Source organism: Notolepis coatsorum (genome assembly GCF_963971535.1).
Source record: "Notolepis coatsorum genome assembly, chromosome: 11".
Taxonomy (NCBI): domain Eukaryota; kingdom Metazoa; phylum Chordata; class Actinopteri; order Aulopiformes; family Paralepididae; genus Notolepis; species Notolepis coatsorum.
Window position 1 is genome coordinate 85,705,596 of NC_140175.1, and position 22,342 is coordinate 85,727,937.

General features: G+C 40.6%; 1 protein-coding gene across 1 annotated transcript in view; it reads right to left on the minus strand.

Annotated features, from left to right (window-relative positions):
* Nucleotides 1-8,498: 8,498 nt before the first annotated feature.
* LOC311236352 (ras-specific guanine nucleotide-releasing factor RalGPS1) overlaps nt 8,499-22,342 on the minus strand; it is a gene marked incomplete at its 5' end in the record, with an annotated part of 298,894 nt that continues 285,050 nt past the window's right edge. Inside the window, 7 exon segments of the mRNA XM_084324001.1 lie at nt 8,499-11,960; nt 13,449-13,540; nt 15,019-15,124; nt 15,733-15,825; nt 16,948-17,053; nt 19,728-19,808; nt 20,889-20,937. Coding sequence (XP_084180127.1) covers nt 11,931-11,960; nt 13,449-13,540; nt 15,019-15,124; nt 15,733-15,825; nt 16,948-17,053; nt 19,728-19,808; nt 20,889-20,937 — 557 coding nt within the window. The 3' untranslated portion in view covers nt 8,499-11,930.

The window sequence follows — 22,342 nt, forward strand, 5'->3', positions numbered from 1 at the left end:
ATCCCAGAAAATCACATTATATGAATTCTAAACATTTATTTGTGTTTTATTGAGTAAAATAAGTATTTCACCCCCTACCAACCAGCAAGAATTCTGGCTCCCACAGACCAGTTATGTGACCAGGAGGCACACAGATTAGTCCTCTTACTTAATTAGTACTCCTAATTAAGTACTTGTTACCTGGAGAAAAAGAAAAACACCTGTACCCAGAATCAATCAGATTCCAACCTCTCCACCATGGGCAAGACCAAAGAATTGTCTAAGGACATCAGGGACAAAATCGTAGACCTGCACAAGACTGGAATGGACTACAAGACCACTGCCAAGCAGCTTGATGAGAAGGAGTCAACTGTTGGTGCCATAATTTGAAAATGGAAGAAACACAAAATGACAATTAATCTCCCTTGGTCTGGGGCTCCACACAAGATCTCACCTTGTGGGGTGAACTTGATCATGAGAGGTGAGGGAAGAACAACCCAGAACTACACGGGGGGAGCTCGTTAATGACATCAAGGCAGCTGGGACCACAGTCACCAAGATGACCATTGGTGACACACTACGCCGTAATGGATTGAAATCCTGTAGTGTAGTGCCTGCAAGGTCCCCCTGCTCAAGAAGGTATGTGTACAGGCCCGTCTGAAGTTTGCCAATGACCACCTGGATGATTCAGAGGAGGCTTGGGAGAAGGTGATGTGGTCAGATGAGACCAAATCGAGCTATTTGGCATCAACTCGACTCGCCATGTTTGGAGGAAGAATAATGCTGACTGACCCCAAGAACACCACGCCGCCCACCGCGTGAATACTTTCGGCAGCCAACATGCCCTTCCACGTTGCTCTGATTGGCCGAGCGCGCGCATGTGCATGAGCCGCAACAAGCTCCTCAGCCGCTTAATGCAATTTATACAAATTGAAGTATTGATTACGCTGTAACGAATCATTAAAAAAATATACCGTTAACTGGAATATGTTGTTTCTTTAGACATATGTTGGATTATGTAATTGGTTTGTCATGACAAACGAATAAAAAATCGCGAATTAACCGGTGGCTACAACAACAGCCCCACCGTTCATTGTAAACAATGATGCATGTAGTTACTGTGTTGTTGTAGCCACCGGTTAATTCGTGATTTTTTATTAGTTTGTCATGACAAACCAATTACATAATCCAACATATGTGTAAAGAAACAACATATTCCAGTTAACGGTATATTTTTTTAATGATTCGTTATGGCGTAATCAATACTTCCATTTGTATAAATTGCGTTAAGCGGCTGAGGAGCTTGTCGCGGCTCATGCGCATGCGTGCGCTCGGCCAATCAGAGCAACGCGGAAGGGCATGTTGGCTGCCGAAAGTATTCACGCATCCCCACCGTCAAGCATGGTGGTGGAAACATTATGCTCTGGGGGTGTTTCTCTGCTAAGGGGACAGGATGACTTCACCGCATTGAGGGGAGGATGAACGGGACCATGTACTGGGAAATCTTGGGTGAGAACCTCCTCTCAGCCAGGACACAGAAAATGGGTCATGGATGGGTCTTCCAGCATGACAATGACCCAAAACATACAGCTAAGGCAGGGGTGGCCAACCAAAGAGCCACACCATATACCAGCGTTTCTCAACCTTTTTTTTCAGTCACGGCACCCTTCATGTGGTTTATAGGTCTCTCACCCTCTGGCCTCTGAAGTTGCTAATGTCTTTTTTATTTGGGCCTCACAGGGTTAAAAGTACCCTGTGAGACCCACGGTTGCAAAATTACAAAATCACTTTTAGCCATTTAAAAAAAAAAGTTTATAAAGCTGTAGACCGTTTTCGCCTAAAGGTACATGCCTAAGTAAATGGAAGATTGCTCCACTTCTGCAAGGTTAATTAGCATGTTCTTGGTATCTAGCAACATCTAGGGACCTGGTGGTATGTATTTCCAGTGTCAGAAATATTGTGTCTGTTACTAGGCTTGAGTAAATTGTAATGAAGAAAAGGAGAATATAAATTATGATTTTTGCATCTTTGATAAAAAATGTATACGGGTAGGAGAAAATGCTCACTGAGCTCATTCACCACCTTATTGAGATCATGTGTACAAAAAATCTAAGCAAATGAACCGCGGGAAGATTATTAAACAGAAGGATTTGTAGATACAGTAATTAATGATAATCGACTTTAATTATAAATTCATATTTGACCTTGAACTTGACCTTATTATGGCCAAATCATACATCTATGGATAGGGAAAATGCTCCTCTTTCCAATGGCAGGGTTGAATCTGGATTTAGTAATTTCTTGCGGTTTTTACAATAATTAGCATTTTCCGATAAATCGTGTAAAAATGAAAATATACACTTTGACTACTCTTGGCTACAAAAAAAATATTTAAAAACATTGACCTCTTAACATCCAAGGGCCCACATGTGGACGATTCTTTGCCGACCTCTAGTGGCTCGGGTGTGCATTTCTTTTAATACAATATATAGATAGAATTAAAGCCCTATTTGTTGCCTGTCGATTGCCCTTTCAGGTGACAAAATCCGTTCAGCGGTTCTTGAGTTACATGCCGATATGTGAGGCATGCCCCAAAGTACGCAAAAGTACACATTACCACCCCCGACTCCCGGGGCTCTAGCTCCGTCAATCATTTGGCGATCTCGAAAATCTTTGCACAGGGTTGTAGCCAATGAGTGTGGCTTTCCAATGATACCCCATGAGCATGATATGATAATTTGGGATCTAATACGGTCTCTATTGATCAATTTATGATAAAGAAAAGAAAAGTCCCCTATAGGGGGACCTTAAGGCTTAACAGGTTAAAAAAAATTAAGCACATGTATAGTCAATTGGGCCTGTTGTTCAGCCTCACAATGCTATTTGATAGCAAATGTGTTTATATGTCCCACCCTCTGGCCTCTGAAGTTGCTAATGTATTTTTAATTTGGGCCTCACAGGGTTAACCTCTTAAGCCAGAGATATACAGTAAAAGTGTATATTTTCAGCATTACGTTTGTTTACCAATGATTTTAACTGTTATTAGTGAAATATAAGATTATAGAAATCTCAGGGCATTGAGTCGTAAACCGGCGCATATTGACAGGAGGAAGTGGCACAGCCAACAGTGAGTGTAGTCTTTTGAAAGAAGAGACTCAGGGCTTTCAAATTTTGAAAAACGACCATACCCAGCTCACGCCAGCCCCTGTCAATCATCTGACTTCTGGATTTACTTTTTTATTTCTCTTATTTTTAGGATTATCTCCCACAAACCTGAACGTTATTGCCATAAAACAGAACGCAGTTAGTTTCTCTACCTTTCTGTGAACGTCTTGCAAAAAACGGTGTTGCAATACGATGACAAATTTGGAGAAATTTACATTATAAAAAAGATGGCAGAATTCTTCCCTTTATTCATTTGCTTAGATTTTTCAGGTCTGGTCAATTTTAGCACGGTGTTATTCAGTCAAAGATAATTTTTTTTAATGGAATTGATATTCTCCTTTGGTTCATTACAATTTACTCAAGCCTAACATACACACTATTTCTGACACTGATCCATAGATGTCCCTAGATTCAGATACCAAGAACATGCAAATGGACCATTTAAAAGATAATTGTAAATGTTTATTCTACGTCCTTCTGGAATGAGTGACATGATTTTTTTTTTTTATATATATATATTTTATGGATGGAAGAGCCACACGGGCAAAGAGCCACATGCGGCTCGCGAGCCGCCGGTTGGCCACCCCTGAGCTAAGGCAACAAAGGAATGGCTCAAGAAGAAGCACATTAAGGTCCTGGAGTGGCCTAGCCAGTCTCCAAACCTTAATCCCATCGAAAATCTCTGGAGGGAGCTGAAGCTTCGAATTGCCAAGCGACAACCTTCAAACCTAGGGATTTGGAGAGGATCTGCAAAGAGGAGTGGGCCAAAATCCCTCCTGGGATCTGCCAAATTTGGTGACCAACTACAAGAAACGTCCGACAGCTGTGCTTGCCAACAAGGTGACTTCGGGTTCTTGAGAAGCGATATACAAATAAAATTAATTATTATTAAGGGTTTCTCCAAGTACTGAGTCATGTTTTGCTAGGGGGTGAAATACTTATTTTACTCAATAAAACACATAAAAAATTCATGTGATTTTCTGGGATTTCCCCCTGATGTTCCGTCTCTCACTGTTAACACTTTGGCTGCCAGGAAACGCTTAAACAAGTCATTCCCGGCCATGCTCAAGTTGCCGAAGACGCTTTACAGCGTCTTTGATATCAATATTTCAAAAATCTGGGACCGGATTCATATTTCCCCTCCGCTGGCCTGAGATCCACCAGGAGGACCCACTGAGCTCTCTGGCGGTTCAGGAGCGCCATCTGGTGGCCGATCGGCGCAATCGCTTAACAGGAAGTGGCATAGAGGTTGTGCTAGACGTCCGTAGTACTTCCGGGCACTCGCTATAGGTCCCGGCATTCTAGCTCGTCACACTACACATCGATCGATTGCCAATAACTCAATAAACAACATGATTTTGGACGTATATACCATTATACAAGCTGGAGATGGACCGGGTAAATCTACATCCCATAATGATAAAATGTCTACTCTACGATGATCGCCCAACGGCGCGCGGAGACTGGGGTGAGTTTTAGCGTGTAAAGTTACCATCTTTGATACTAACTGCTATTATCAACATTTGACCCACATTAGATGATTGGTATAACGCTGCCCACGGAATTATAAACGCCCCCTAGCCCATCCGGTCAACATCAGATGACGTGTAGTAACTTCTAGAAGTACGTCTAGTTGGAATTTTTTATATCGCGCTGATTGCCATAAAACTATTGCATCATCAATATAATGTATTTGGGGCTATAGATCACGTTCTGGAGAAAGCTGCAGAAAGAGATGAAAACATACTTATACATTAGACCATACTTTACTATGAATATGTGAATGAAAAAGTTTAACGTTGCTACACAATGAACAATACATATAGGACTTTGAATGGGCCCCAATAATGGCAATGTAGCAATAGAATTTAAAAAGTTATAGCCCTGCAAAGAAGGGGACTTTCTCTATAGACAAATAGAGCCGGCAACCTACGGTTGATAATGAATTTAACCCATGGCAGCCAAAGTGTTAAGATGACCATACCATGAAAATTATAGACCATTAATTTCTTTGTAAGGGGGCAAACTCACAAAATCAGCAGGGGGTGAAATGCTTATTTTCACCACTGTATATATATATTGATAATTGTTAATGATAAAGAATACCAGAAGGTATTCAATATTTTTGTAAGGTTATCTGGCTAACTGTGTTAAGTGTTAACTAGCCCCTTCCGTGACTGCGATGTGCCAGGGGCTTTTGAATACGCAGTCACTCGCAGCTCCATAGTAGCCGGGCTAATTTGGACCACCAAACACTGCTTAAAAGCTCGGGGTGGGTCCGAAATATATCAGATATAAATTTCAAAGGTACCCAGCGTTCAATTAGGGTTTCACACACACATACGGCGGGGTTTGAAAGCTCGGAGTTGCTAGTAAACATTTTAAATAATTTTTATAAAACGAGTGGTACTCACAGAGAGCACAGTGATTGCTGGACGCACCAGGTGCAGTAGAAGAAGAAGAAGCGTTTTGCCAAGGCTCGCTCTGTGAGTACCACTCGTTTTATAAAAATGATTTAAAATGTTTATTAGCAACTCCGAGCTTTCAAACCCCACCGTATGTGTGTGTGAAACCCTAATTGAACGCTGGGTACCTTTGAAATTTATATCTGATATATTTCGGACCCACCCCGAGCTTTTAAGCAGTGTTTGGTGGTCCAAATTAGCCTGGCTCCTATGGAGCTGCGAGTAACTGCGTATTCAAAAGCCCCTGGCTTGCACATCGCAGTCACGGAAGGGGCTATGTGTTAACCTGCTTCATGAAATCCCCCAGGACCGAGGATACAGATCTCCATTGAAAGTGAGTTTTTAGTCTGACTAGGCTTAATCCGGATCAGTCTGAGATGTCGGTCTTGTTTTATGGCTAATTAATTACCCAAGCTGACTCGCTCCGCTAATTGCTTTATTGAAGTGTAGACCATATAACCTACATGTTTATTTGTCTACAGGCTTCAGTGGTTTGCACAATAAGTAATTGACTAAGTGAGCAACTGGCTAGCTGCTCAATCAGAACATATCCTATTATAGACATGGCAGGCGATGCTTGAATTGCTGGTTTTCTTGAAGAGGCAAGAAAAACGAATTACTTTCACCTCAAATTGTACTGCATTCAGTTAATCACTCCTCCATACGCGCTTTCCTCACAACAAGTCTTATTGCACCAGGAACTCTTGAGTTCTTCTATTAACCTGAGACATTGTTTTCAGATGTATCTTAATGGCCTGCAACCACCAAAAACAACAGTGATTTACTGCTTTCCTAAAAAAAAACTTAAAAAATGTGTCTTCCATTCCTGTGTTGCAGGTAACACGTCACTCAACAATTTTTTTATTTTATTTTTTACACCAAACCTCAGTCATCACTGAACACCGTGACATTCTGTACTGGCAAATATTTATTATAATTTAAATTGTGAAGATGCTTTGTTTTGTACCTAACATATTCACACACTGTTGTGGGTACTATGCTCAGTCCTAAAATGAAATGCTAAATACAGTATTTACTATTGTTCTCTGCTCAACACCGGTTATTTGAACGTAGTCTCGAGGCGGATACATGCCATTGGGTTTGAGATCGCGTCTCATTTTAAAAGGGATAGTTGTACCTATAAGGATCACTTGGTGGTCGGTGTGAATATGAAAAGGAACGTACGTGATATATGTCTAACTATCCCATTAATTTGGACAGCGGATATTTCCTGGGCACTATTTAAGCAGTGCACAACACACCGTCTCACTAAACGTTATATATTGCACTGTAACAGCGGTTCAAAAAGTCACCTGCATTCATCTACAATCGGCTTCCTTCAGACCTGTTGGTTGTGTATAATATCGCAGTCTTTAAAATAAATGAAAGTAGCTAATCTTTTTGGTAATGTTTATATTTCCTGTTGTGAACGTTTGGGTGATCTGAATTGAAGGCATGACGTCCAGACAAACTGGCTAGTACGAAGGTAGAAAATGTGTATAGATCTGATTATCCTTAATACTTTTTTTTGCCAGTACGGCCCTGAAATGGGTATTAAATTATATTCAGAGTGGTTTAAAAAGGTCTTAAGTTTAATTTGTTGAAACCTCTAGGAACCCTGCAAGTGTATTGGCTGCTATACGAATACTATCATGAAGCACATCAGTTGACAGTTTATTTGGGTGTTGATATACTGTGTAGGGCATTATGAGTGATTTATGATGACCACACTGGTGATGTCTAAACAGTTCACGAACGATGAAGGTGAGTGGGCACAAGACTTCAAACTCGCCACCATCAAGATCACTCGGACAAAAAGAAGCTGACTCACATGAATCTATAGCCAAGGTGTGAAACCTTTTTAACTTTGACTGAATCTCATGATCACAGAATGCACAACACTGACTTTACAAGCCTGGTTATATTTCAGGGTAGCGCCTACATCACATCCTGAACCACGTGGTCTGCTTCTAACCTCACTGTTGATCATTTAAAGCACCACTTCACCCAATTTTGTATAATGTGTATATTGACCCAATTTTGTATAATGTTATTGATTACCGTACTCATCCCATGATGCTTTGAATTCATTACGATTATTTTCCTTGCATGCCTCCACAGTGAACGTAGAACAGTAGGCAGTAGCCATACTTGAATTGAAGTTAATGGAGATTAAGATTAACAACGGTAAAACTATATCAAAACATGCTCACAAACTCTCACAACTTGTGTAGTATAATCTAAGACTCGTTTATCCAGACATGCGCTCAGTACTTCACAAACAAGCATCTTTGCTAAACCTTACGAACAAAAACAATACCAGTTTGCTGGCTTCAAATGGAACTTGTGTTTAACACAAGTGGAAAATCCTCACCCTAAGTGGCTTCAAGAAGCGTTGCCCAGTTGCCTAGCAACAGTGTCCTCACAACTTCAAATCAGTTGTCAAGTGTCTCTACTTCCCATGTTGAGAGTGGAGACCACAAACTCAAGTGCCTCTACTTCCCATGTTGAGAGTGGAGACCACAAACTCAAGTGTCTCTACTTCCCATGTTGAGAGTGGAGACCACAAACTCAAGTTCCATTTGAAAGCAGCATTTAACCGATGTTAGGTTAAACAAATTTGTGAGCAAGGTTTTAGTGAAGTTAAACGTAGTCAATTCAACAAGTACGGTTACCTTTAAAATAAATAAATATATATATAATTCCATGAATTTAAGGCAATTGACAAATTCAAATTTTTGGGTGAAGTGTTCCTTTAAGATATGATTGAGTGGGCCCCCTCTGAGGCTCACATTCCAGACAAGAAATGTAGTGCATAATAAAAAAAACTGACAAGATGCTCATTAATCCAAAAACATTGGGAATTAAGATGTGATATCCTGGACTAGAGCTTGTTCTTTTGTTCTCTTGACATAAACAGCGGTTGCCACGACTGTTTGGGCATCAGGTCCCAGACGGCCCACTGAACAGTGGCAGCAGCTGCCATCAAGAAAACCTTTTTCTCTACATAACGTTTTTATTCATGATTCGGTGTCGATGTTTAAAGCTGAAAAATACAGCAACATACAACAATGCCAAGGTAAGAAATAACTTAGCAAAATATTCACAGAGAAATACAAGTGAGTGGTTGTCATTTTCACAGTCACTACAGACACCAGAAACGTTGTACACAAAATACATGCAATGTCCCGTAGTACATAATTATGTTTTCTCCTCTTTTGCAGTTGAACAGAAAATACGGCTTGAACTGACAGATACACAAGTATCAAAACAATTGAAAGGAGAGCAAACGATAATCCTCGCTATTAAAAGTAAAGCAATACTTGCATCAATACTTCAGAAAATAAACTGGAAACAGACCAATACATTGATGCCAAATGACAGTATTTGGCCAAACTTATCAGTTGATCATATCCACGCAGTGGCCATTTTGCTCATATGACATGCTCAGGTTGGGATTCCTTTCCACCCTGTGGAAGAAATCCCAACCTGAGCATGATGCAAGAGCAAAACAGCTGCCATGTGAATATGGTCAATGAAAGCAACAACAGCTGCAATACTTGGAAAGGTGAAAAGACACATTTGAGATTTTAGTTTGAGTTGATTCTAAACGAATATGGCTGCTTCAGGATTACTCGCTGGCACATGCAAAGATGGTGGTATGTTTTTATTCATTAAGGGTACAAATGGTAGAAAAATGTAATATGGCATTTTGCCATGATAGGGCTGTGCAGCACTTCACTGGTAGCTGTAGCCCACTTAAATAACTTCAAAGGTAGACTAGTGAGTTCACACTGAGACTCTCTATCCTTGCACTCCTCAAAGATCCCTCAAATTGCTTGTAGCCGAGTACTAATAAAATATATGTGCAACTCTAAGACATACACATTGTTTGTTAAAACAATAGCATTTACTGCTATCTCTCATTAAACAGACTATTGGGAGGGTAAAAGTGTTTAGTGATCTACGTTTAAAATATTGCAAGTCTTGGGAAGTCTGTAGGTAGGCACACAGACTTTCACATTTTATGGACATTTCAAAATGCACACAAAAACTGAAACTCGACCGCTATGCAGTGACCGCAGATACAAATCATATGAAAGTAAAATAGCAATATTCACTCAGGTTCAAAAAGGTGCTGATGTGATTCAAAGTGGAGCCATGGATCAAGACAGAAAACGAAACGAAAACATCATATTAACACCGATTTCTACTTTGTTCAAATTGCAGTCCTTCATTTAAAACACTACATTAACTCACTAAGTAACACACATTGGCTCAGCAATCATTTCAGGGGGAGAAAAACATTCTTCAAATAAAAAACATAGTTAATAAATCCCATCATTTTTGAGAGACGACTCTTTTAGACTTTGCTTGGCGTCAATGTTTCTGCCACTGTTATGATTGTCACATCATACGTGAATGGCATTTATTATGATTCGCAACGTGGAGGATGCGTTAAAGCTATGGCTTCAATTAGATTGTGTTGAATACAAAATTCCTTTTGAAATTGGCAGATTTCAGCGGCCGGGTAGCGCAGCGGACTAAGCGCCTGTCTACCACCGCAGAGACACTGGTATCGAATCCGGCTATCAGCGGTGCCTCCGGCTTGGCCGGTCGTCATACTGACACAATTGGCAGAGTTAGCGGGAGGGAAGCCGGTGGGTGGTATCCTGGTCATTGTAAACAGCGACTCCTACAGGTCGGTCAGGGCGCCTGCACAGCAAGGGAAGGAACTGGTGAAGGTAGTGTAATCCTCCCACGCGTTACACTTCACCAATGAGAGTCTGCGCTGTCAGGTGAAAAGAGGCTGCTGGCTGTCTCCTGTGTATCATAGGAAGCATGCGATAGATTTCAGGGCTCCCTAGACCGGCAAGTAGGGGGCAAATGCGTGCAACAACCAGGAAGGGGAGGGGGGAATTGGCATAACGACTAAATTGGGATGGTAGAAAAATAGGAGAAAAGGTAGATAAAAAAAAAAAAATTGGCAGATTTCTATTATATTTATTTTGTTTTAATTTAGACAAATTCTACGGAATCTGCCGTACAACATTCGATTTTAATTCTGCTTTGGAAGCAAATCATTGGGCCACGTGATGGCGTCTGTCCCCTTCCCCTGTGTTCCTCAGAGTTATCAAATGAAACAAACTTTACCCATCATGCATCCCTCCCTCTGACCAGCTGCATCCTCCGAGAGGTGCTGAATCAAAGATATTATTCAACGTCATACCATTTCTCATTGACTGCCAATATTGTTTACAATAAATCCGTACCAAAAAAATATATATAAATCATATATTCAAGTAACTCATTGGAACTTAGGTGTACATTTGTTTTTAAACGAACATGACATGCTGCACAACTGTAGTCTCTGCATACTGGTGTAGAGAGAATGATGGCCTTGTCTTTTAGACTTGATGGTAAATGTCCCCTGGTTTGAGACTAAGGAATTGAATAAAAAAAATATATACAAATGTTTACAACATATGTGCAAATCAAAATGTTTCCCCAGTGTTTGACAAATTGCTGTAATTTGTACGGTAGAAAAACTAAATAATTCATCGTTTATCAACCTAGCAGAGGAAAAGTTGTCTTTTAATCGTGTGTTTACATCACCAGTTTGTAATATGACTACCCGTTGACGTAGTAAGGGTTGGTTTAGTAGATGTGAGTAGATTCCGGGGCTGTGCCTCTGTTTTCATAAATAATCCAATGGCGGCTCGTTAAAGCCAGTTCCGTACTCCCTTTTACCTTTACCTCTGGTAAATTCCTGTCATCTTGTCAGGGACTCAAGTCTCCTTTGTGGCACAGAGTCCAAGTTGGTGAAGAGCATTCATTTAGAGTGCCCTCCCACATCCAGCTATGGGGCTATTCCAGGTGCTGACCACCAGGTGGTGTGATATCAACTGCAGTCACCCAACACTGTCGCCCCAAACTTGTGCACGTATGCGTTTTCTTTTCTCCACACAAGCAGAGAAACCCAACATGGGCTAAAAAACAATGTGTTTGCACACACGTTTATAGCAGCGGAACAAACGACAATGAACGAGAAAGCTTTGACAATAAAACAAGGGCCCCTCTCCTCTTGACGACTACATTTACATCACACTTAGTCTTGGCTAAGAAGCGGGAGGGTGCGTGAGCAGGTGCTGGCACGTGTCCAGCACCAAAGAGCTTCTGACTCGGCGTGGAGTCTCAGACGCTGGGCACTTCTTCATGCTCTCTTTCCAGAGGGTTCCATAATTTTTGTCAAGAGTTCATTGGACTCCCATACAAATGTGTTTTGGCACAATAACTTCCCACTGGGTAAGATTTTCTCTCTTATTCAAACGACATGAGGTTTGCTGGTATCTGTTGAGAGACAAGGGCAAAGCCGTTAGCACTGATGTAAAGAAAAGAACAATGAAATTACTAAAGACTGGCGAGGTGAGCTTTAAGACTTGCTTAGGCTTACAGGTCTTCTCTCAAATGCAGACCCATCACACAGGGATGTACAAAGCAAAAAATAATAAACTCCCAGGACATATTCAAAGATTGTTCAACGTGCAAGATTTTAAGGGGAACATTTAATTTTTAAAAGATACAGTTTTCGAACGACCATGAAAAGTCTTTGTATCTCAATTTGTGGAGTAAAATTATGAAACGGTCTGATTGTGGAGTTAAAGCAATGTCAAAACATAAAACAGTTTAAAATAAAATACAGTCAAATGGTTTTCCAGAGGTACAGAGATGAAGTAAAAAGGGGTGGGATTAAATAAGTGTATGCTTCTTCCCACTCCTTTTCAAATTATGTAAATGACAAAAGAAAAAATTTGAGTTTGACTTTGTTTTTTTTGTTTGTTCTTTATTATTATTATTATTTTTATATATATATACATTTATTATTTGAACAGCCTCTTAACATGCGGGCATAAAAGTGGCCATTTTTGTTTTCGTTTTTGAGGACTGCATACCTTTTCTGCAAACCAAAATACTATACTTTATACTTATAGCACATGCATAAGCCTGGTCTCTTTTGAAAGATAACATTCTGAGGTTTATGATGCAATAAAGAAAGATAACTTTTAGTGCTAATGAAATAGAATAACATAGGTCTGAACTTGAGTTGTAGAAAAACTTGTTACTCAAGTTTGTCTGTAGTAGTCCAGAAGTAGTATTTCCCCAGAAATTCGTATGGCTTAAAAAACTCCAGAGATCCATAGCCTGAAGCCTTACAGTATGTAGTACATGTCCAAATCTCATAAAGATCCATTCAGAAATTAGTGATTAGGAGTGATTTTGGTAAACTGTGTACAAAAGAAAAGCTCAGTTTTCTCATAGACTTCAATTCATTCGGCGGTTTTTCTCTTCCTGTTTTCGCTTGTGAGTTTCTCACCTATATCTCTTATTCGTACATCCCGACCTGGGGTATCATTGGAAAGCCCCACTCATTGGCTACAACCCTGTCCAATAATTTTCGAGATCGACAAATGATTGACGGAACTAGAGCCCCAAGAGTCGGGAGTAGTATTTGCGCAATATCGTGTACTTTGCGCAAGCCTCAAATATCGGCATGTAACTCGAGAACCGCTGAACGGATTTCATCACCTAAAAGGGCTATCGACAGGGAACAAATGGGGCTTTAATTTGATATGAATATTCTATTAAAAAATATGCACACCCGAGCCACTAGATGTCGCCAAAGTGCCGGTGGGCAAATCATCCTCAAAAGGGCCCACAATATTCAACACAACAAACAAACATCCAGTACACCTTGCAGCTGTACTTGATGTTTGTTTGTTGTGTTGAATATTTGAAATAAACTTCAATCAAATAAAGGAAATCTAATCAAACTCATACCTGAGGTCTGTTGCTCCTACAAGCCTCCTCCAGGTGTTTGTGCCAGAGGATCGCTGAGAACCGGGACCCGGTCTGGAACTTGTAAACATTGCCTGGGAAGAGGTTGCAGAACGGCTCTCACAAAATTGCAACCAAATCTGAATTGATATTGCATAATGCTGTATATACCATACATCTGTCTGTACATGTGCATATAATCCTTTTTACATATCTGTAGATACTAACGTCACGGTGACCAAGTGCGTCCACATTTTTATAGGATTCTATCACATTTTCATAACAATAGCGAATATTACTTACCCTGCGCCGTTTTCATTGGGGTTTCTTACAAATTAACGATGTTTTATTTGTCCTTTACATGCGGATAACATTCAAATCTTAAATTGTACCATTATGTTTCCCTTTAGACAACAAACGTAATGCTAATGATGCACTTTTGTTAAGATAATTAGTTTACCATTCGCGGTCACTGTACTGAGGTCCCGTTAATAGTTTAACGCTGTTCAGATCGCGTCAAAGAATAGACACATCCCAGTGACCTGTGACCTGTGCTAACGCTATGGGAAATGTATTCATGTCGTTTTCAACATTTTCACCTTTTAATTTAAAACCAATGCTGCCATCTACTGACAACAGAAAGTGTTGTCTAATCGTCACCTTGAGAGCCACATACAGCGTCGCCCGAAACCCATTCTAGAGATTCCCACTTCTTACTGGGAATGGGGCGTGGCCGTATTTGGTCCCAGACAATAAGAGTGGCTGCGATTGGTCTACGTTCCGTTATATCTATATCTTTATAAAAATTTTTATCCACTTTTTCCTCATTATTTTTCTATTTTCCCCCCATCCCAATTTCGTGTTTCCAATTCTCCCCTCTCCTGTCTTGAACGTTGCTCGCATATGCCCCCCACTGGTCGGTTGTAGGGAGGATAGAAGCCTTGCAAGCCTGTCACATCTTTTCACCTGCCAGCGCGGACTCTCATTGGCGAGGTGTAACGTGTGGGAGGCTCACACTACCCCCGCTATTTCCTGTCTCTGCTGTGCAGGCGTCCCCCAACCGACCTGTAGGAGTCGCTGTCCACAACGTCCAGATTACCACCCGCTGACTCTGCCAATTGAGCCAGTATGACGGCCGGCCCAAGCCGGAGGCAATGCTGACACCCGGATACGAGACCGGAGTCTCTTGCATTGGTGACAAGCGCAATCTCCGCTGCGCCACCCAGCCGCCCTACTATATCTATATCTGTAGATATCCCTTACCTAATCTCACTAGTTACGCTGCTGGCCAGTATGACTTACTGCCATAGTGTCTTTATACCTGTATCACTGTACATACATCTGATTAGCACTATTACTCAGTAGTACTAATTTATATATTTTATACCCAGTTTAATGACCTGTACATTGTATATTACTATTGCACTTTACGGTTACATTTGCACTCTGGTTGGATGCTAAACTTATTTCCGTTGTACTGTACTTGTGCTGTATGATGACAGTACATTTTAATCTAATCTAAATCATAAAACTGGCTCTGTGTAGTTCTAACAAAACGTGTCCCGAGGCTCACCTTTGTCCGGGTCATTGAGATGGAAGATGTTGGGTCTGGCCGGGTCGTCTGGCAGAACCACCATCCAGCCCGTCACACACACCTTCTTACAAGGGTTTGATTTGTACTGTGGGACACAGGAACACAGGACACCAGACTCACATCAACACAGACTTCCATTTAACCTCAACTATTATGTTACATATTTAACTTTTAGTTTGACCAAACTCTACTACAGGAAGATGCCGCATCGATGGGATGAAAACACTTCATGTCTCCTAAGTGCGCGGGACTTTTACACAGGCGCTATCGTTAACACTGTGATTGCAGGACAAACTTGTAATGCGCTGGATCTACAGGTCAGGAATAATGAAATGTACTGTCTGAATGTTCAGAACACCTTCCACCTGTAAGCGACGGTCCAATACTTGTCTTTTGATTTCAATTTGAAAAAAAATTGCCACATTTGTTCAAAACCTCTAAATCCATCATTGGGGTGAATGGAGTCTATGCCCACTGTAGTCTCCTAGGGTGGGGGTGCAGTAAGCCAGCCAATGCCGTGCCTCGAGTAGCTCACATGACACATTGCAGGAAGTGAGAGTGACTTGGTTAGTCTCCCTTTGAAAAGTCTCTAGTTTGACTAAGCACCAGACTAAGCTCTGGTTTGACTAAATCACCAGTACTACATGACTTGAAGTTTCCTTCGTCTCTGTCTTTCTGAAGTAACACACTTACATGCTTCCTCTCGGAGGCCCTCAGCGCTTTGGCTCCGTAGAATGTAAGTGTTGAGCCAGAGAGAGCGATCCAGAATCTAGTCCACGATGACAACTGGAACACAATCACACAAATACCAAACAATGTCAAAAGTTTAAAAAAAATTACCCCGTTTCATTGCTCACCAAGAGATGATGCCACTGCAATGTGATTTCAAACCTTTATTTATACTCATGAGGCACTGAGGTTTCCCTCGTTTACAGTGGTAAATAACAGCATTTCAAATCACAACATGTCAAGAAGGAACAAGGACAAACAAAGAAATCAACTAACGCAGGTACAACTTGATGGACAGTGGCTAGAGATAAAGGTCCTCAACTCTGCAACAGAGGGGATAATCTCAATCTTTAGAGCGTTGGAGGTCATTCCATGAGCTATAGGGGCATCGAAGGAAAATGCAGATTTGCCAAGTTCCGATCAAACTTGGGGGACCTTAAGAACTAGCCAGTCACTAGAACGGGTCACATACTGTAGGTATCTTAAAGTGAAACATACTGGCAGAAAAAGAGTTTGAACAATTGTACAAACAGAGGGCGGCCGGGTAGCGCAGCGGACTAAGCGTCTGTCTACCACCACAGAGACAGTGGGATCGAATCCAGCTGTGGTGCTTCCGGGTTGGCCGACCGTCCATACTGACACAATTGGCTGTGTTAGCAGGTGGGAAACCCGGCGAGGGTGGGTCCTGGTCATCGTAAACAGCGACTCCTACAGGTCGGTCAGGGCGCCTGCACAGCGAGGGAGGGAAATGGTGAAGGTAGTGTGACCTCCCACGCGTTACACTTCACCAATGAGAGTCCTCGCTGCCGGGTGAAAAGAGGCTGCTGGCTGTCTCCTATGTATCGGAGGAAGCATCTGATAGACTTCAGGGCTCCCTAGACCGACCAGTGGGGGGCACATGCACGCAACGACCAGGAAGGGGAGGGGGGAATTGGCATAACGACAAAAATTGGGATGGGAGGAAAATACAGAAAAATAGGAGAAAAAGTGGATTAAAAAAAATAATTGTACAAACAGAAGTGTTTGAACAATGAAACAAACAGAAGTGTTTGAACAATGATAAAGACAGAAGTGTTTGAACAATGATAAAGACAGAAGCGTTTGAACAATGATACAAACAAAAGTGTTTGAACAATGATACAAACAGAAGTGTTTGAATAATGGCAAAAAACGCCTCACCTTGGGTTTGCGACCCTCTTTCAGCAGGGTCTTCCTTCGGAGGGGCCCTTCGATGATGACACTACCCACCTCGCTGCATCCATAGCAGGAGTTGGCACCTGACGGGCTGGGAGATGTAGGAAAGACATGCGAGGTGGGAGTGCAAACAAAAGTGGGATCAAACTATTGAAACAGACCCTTGTTCAGCCCCCCATGCCATTGTGTCTTTTGGAAGATCCTCTCTCCTCGTGACCAAGTAGTGCAACACTGTACATTCAAATACAACGTTCCTGAAGCGAAGTGAAGCTTGCATGCAGTTGCCGACCTTCTCTTGATCATCACATCTGCTGAATGTGGTAAACTAATAGTCTTTGGTAGTGGTCAAAACAGATCTTGATATTGATATGGTTGAAGATTTCCTAAGATATTGTTGAAGATCAGCCGGCCGACAAACCTTGGCAGCCACAGGGGTATAAGAAAGTAAAGTTGCCTGGATGTCTCTACTTGACAAAGGAAAAGCACAACTGAAAGTAGAGAGCATAGAGTAGCGAGGAAGAGGGAGTCTTGGGAAACGTTCATAACTGCTGGAGGTTCTTGGATTGTGTCAGATGATGAGCACCACAGGGATGGCGACAAACCAGGAGAAATAGCATGTGCTCCCACTACTCAAGCATTGTATAATACTGTATACCAATATAATAAAGTGTAGTATAAATAGCATGATAGTAGTTAGTTATAGTATAATAAAATAGAAATAATACAATTATATAGTATAATAGTATATAGAAGTATAATATATAATAATAATACATTATATAATAGAACAGTGTACAATAAATATAGAGATAAATGTGTGTGTGTGTATAAATGAATGAACCTCAGTAAATATGCAATTTAACTGATAGATAAACTAAATGTATTTATTTATGTTAATTTAATTGTGTTGATGTTTTAATTTCTGCTAAATAAGTATGTACATTTGGTTTGGTTTGATAAACGTTGCACTATGAACAGTCTATCACTGTATGTGTGTAGGGGCAGGTACAATAAGAGTTTTCTTCTTCCTGTTCCTTTCAGCCATGGAATTTAGTTGATCATATCAAGTGAACCATATGTACTGAAGACACTGTTGGATTGTAACAATTCCACGTACGAATAAATAAAATTATGATGAAGTCCCTTCGTCTTTTGGAGAAACGTCACGACTATGGATGTGCACACACGTGCAGCATGTGCACCCCGGGCTCGTACATTACACTATGTTCATGAATCTGTGAATGGCGTGGTGACAGATTACTTTGTGTTATGAAAACAACAAGATGAGCACACAATACTGAAATATACAGAGCTCCTATTGACGGTTTCAGTGGAATTGCGTTGCTAGGGAACAGCTTGGGAGTGCAGATGATTTCCTGTTGCAGTGCTAGAAGAATAAGAAGAGGATTGGTCACAGCCCCTGGCGTTCTCTCGCACAGGTTATATCACAACTGGGAGACGGCGCTACGTCTAATGCCATTCGTCTCCCAGTAGTAACGGGGGAAAGACATTTTCCAACGCTTCTACGATGACACTGATCCGTCCTCTTCTTATAATTGTAGTCACGTCAACAACGGACAGGAAATCAAACATGGTCCATGTAGAATGTTTACGTTGTCAAGTTGAAACGGTCTACATACAGAATTCCTAAATGTTATAGGAATTCTCACTTTCTAGCACCTTTTCTAAAAGGGGAAACCTAACGTAAGAAAAAAATAAAGAAAGTGTAATCGGGAGAGGACCCCTCCCTCCCCCATAGCCACAGAAGACAGACAGGTGGGCACCAGCCAAGCTTGAGCCACACACCCCTCCAGAGAGGGGCAGGGGTGTCAGAGGCTGTGGCGGTGAGACAGACACAAGAAGAAGGCCTTACAGCTGGAAGCTGACAGTGTGCTGAGCTCAGGTCAGATCTCTTAAAGCCTAAGCTGAAGCGCTGTACCATTCCTTATGAATGTCCCTGCTGCTGAAAGAATACTGCAATCCAAGCTTTGGGGACAATATTTAACACTCTAAAAGTTAAAGTAGCAGATATGACTATTGGCATATCATTATATACTGATGATATAATTGTATTAGCTGTACAAATCGGCGGAATATGTTGAATCCTGTATGTTTCTGTAAGTGTTCCTTCACCATTCCCACTCTTATGTCATTGGTTTCTGAAACTAATTACACACAGAACCTTTTTCTCGTCCTCTTGTTAATGTCTACAGCTACCTTGACTGAAGAATCCACAAAAGATGTTGGGACTGATGCGGTAATGAAGAAAGAAAAAGAGAGGATGGAGTCTGATCAATGTGAGTGGAGTTTGATCAATGTGAGTGATTGTAATAATAATAATAATAATAATAATAATAATAATAATAATAATAATATACTAATAATAATAATAATAATAATAATAATAATAATAATAATAATAATAATAATAATAATAATAATAATAATAATAATAATAATAATAATAATAATATACTATTGAACTTGGTGTTTGCTTGGTGCAGGAAAGCTTGGATAACAGTTTCTTATTGACTACAAAGCCTTGAGATTTAAAAAAAACGTCAACAAATAAAAAAAAATCTATAATACAATAAAGCCTACACGTGGATGAAAATAACTGCCAGCTTCCACCAGCATGGGGCAAGGAGACAGGTGAGACAGTGCATGCAGTGCGTTCCACCCCACTTTCCCACCACCAGGGATGAATGACCTTTGACTTTAGAGTGTGACAAAGCATCCCTCCCACCTTCCCTACTGAACTGTACCTGTAAACATAGCTGCGGCTCCGAGGGGAATTGCGAAGTGGGACCCTCCAGTTGGGGCCCAATGTGGCGTACATGCGCCCCCTGTTTGTCACACATTGTCACAGTCAGTTCGAGCTGTAAGGCGGGTCACTGCTTTTTGGTTACTCAAAATCCCCCGTAACCCCCTTTTCATCCAGAGATATCCCGGGACAACAGAAACAACGGATGCCCTTTACTTAAAATGTGTTTCATTCTGGGGCCACGCTTCAGTGAGGGTTACTCAATGGTTTTAGGGACTAAGTGGGATTTCCTGCCACCTTGCTGGTGGTTAAAAACACAGACGCACGATAAGCTTTTCAAAACACTTGGCGTTAGGATGTTAGAGACATTCATAAACACTGATATCATTCCACAGTGAGGGCTAGTAAGCTGCAAGGCACAGCTCACATGACAGAACCACTACATACATTAATCAGCAAAAACTGAACAAACATAGCTAATCTGCCACACAGGCTGTGTTAGGCCTGTAATCACTTTGATATGCTGAACCTGAACTCTTAAAGGAAAACGCCAACATTTTGGGAAATTTGCTTATTTGCCATCTACCCTGGAGTTAGACAAGAAGATACATACCCTTTTCTTCTCTGTGCATGCAGTAGGAGTAGGAAGACGTTGGGAACTAGGCTAATGGAGGAACCTACTTCCAGTGACTGATGCTAAGCTAGGCTAACGGTGCGTGTCTTCCTACTCCTACTGCATGCACAGAGAAGAAAAAAGGTATGTATCTTCTTGTCTAATTCCAGGGTAGATGCCAAATAAGCTAATTTCCCAAAATGTTGGAGTTTTACTTTAAGATATTGATACAATAACATGTGATGCATTAAATAATTGGTAACTACAACTTATTTTGTAATATTTCTGTACCATGTGAATAATAATAACATGTGATGCATTAAATAATTGGTAACTTCAACTTATTTTGTAATATTTCTGAGGTTATAGCGCAACAATCAGGTGTATAATCGATTCTTTACAAGAACACATAAAGCCACCAATAGACTTTAATAACATTCACTAATGGTGTGTTCATATGATTATGATCCATTTCAAAGTGATTCAAGAACCTTAAGGGTTGAATGTCGGGTTTGGTTGGTTGCTGGATTCAATCTAATCTAATCTCACCTCTCCATCCCAGCTGATAGCTCCTCCCCAAACGAGCTTTCACTGCTGCCTGTTGGGAAAACAGGGGGAAATTATATGAAAGACAGAAATGGGAATTTGTGAGGCCCAGGACTGGGAGGCCAGACTTTGTGTAGTTTGAATTGAGGAGGTTGGTGTCTGCTGGATGAAAGCACCATGTGTGCAAGAAGGATGAATGCCCCCCTGTTCTTTCCCCACAAGTGCTCTTTTTGTTTGTATGTTTGTCTTTAAAAAGAAAAAAGACAGAAATGGTCCGAGATGTGTCGGATACTGTTTTTGCGTTTACAAGGTACAATAGAACCTGCCAATGAATACAATAAAGAAATAAAATAGATGATAATTCATGAATAATTTTATAAATACAGAGAGTGGCCCGTTCAGCCAAACGCACAATTGGAGGCTTCCCACTCTCCAGGACATTTATAACAAGCGTTGCAGGGCCAAGGCTAAGAGAATAATCAAAGACTCTAGTCACCCAAACAACTACCTCTTTGAACTGCTGCGGTCAGGCAAGGGATACCGGAGTCTCATGGCCAGCACAGAGAGACTCAGAAGGAGCTTCTATCCCCAGGCCATCAGGATGCTCAATGACAATGACACTATGTAACAACCCATCATCTACACTCACCACATGTACACACTCACTTTAAACAAACACTCACCTTACCACTCACTTTGGATTGATCTATTATTAAAGAGATTTGCACTACATTCATACCTCATTTGCTCCTCAGTTTTGTACCTTATCTAATTTCTGCATTGTACCTCACTGTTACTAATTTTACTCTGTATTGTATATAATGTATATTGACTGAACATTCCTTTGCTTACTTTTCACTTACTTCTTAATAAAAACATTTTTTTTTACTGTATGTAGCACACTCTCAGGGGCTCACACAGAAACAAGCATTTCATCATAAAGTATTCTGTATTTTGTTGTGACAAATAATAAACAAACTTGAAACTTGAAATACATTAAAGGTGTGGTATGTAGTTTTGGGGGAAATGTTTTCCAACTCAAAGTTGTAGAAAATCTCTATGGTATATGAAAATAATAATATACATTACACTAAACTATGCTCAGGGAAAAACTGGGTCCCTGAGACAATGAAAAGTTACCATTTTACTGTTGTGACAGTTGCAAGGCCAGACATCTTTAATATATATATATATATATATATATATATATATATATATATATATATATATATATATATATATATATATATATATATATATATTTACTATTCAAATAAGCATCTGCTAGGCTTTACAGTGCTTCAAAAAGATTATTCTTAGAATTTATGATAACATGAGATAGACTCTACTTACTTACTCTACATCATAGTAGCAGGCTCTGCAAATGTAACAATTCTCTCTCTCAAAATGTCATTGTGCACCTTTAAGTGGTAGATTGAGTAGACCTTTAATATCAT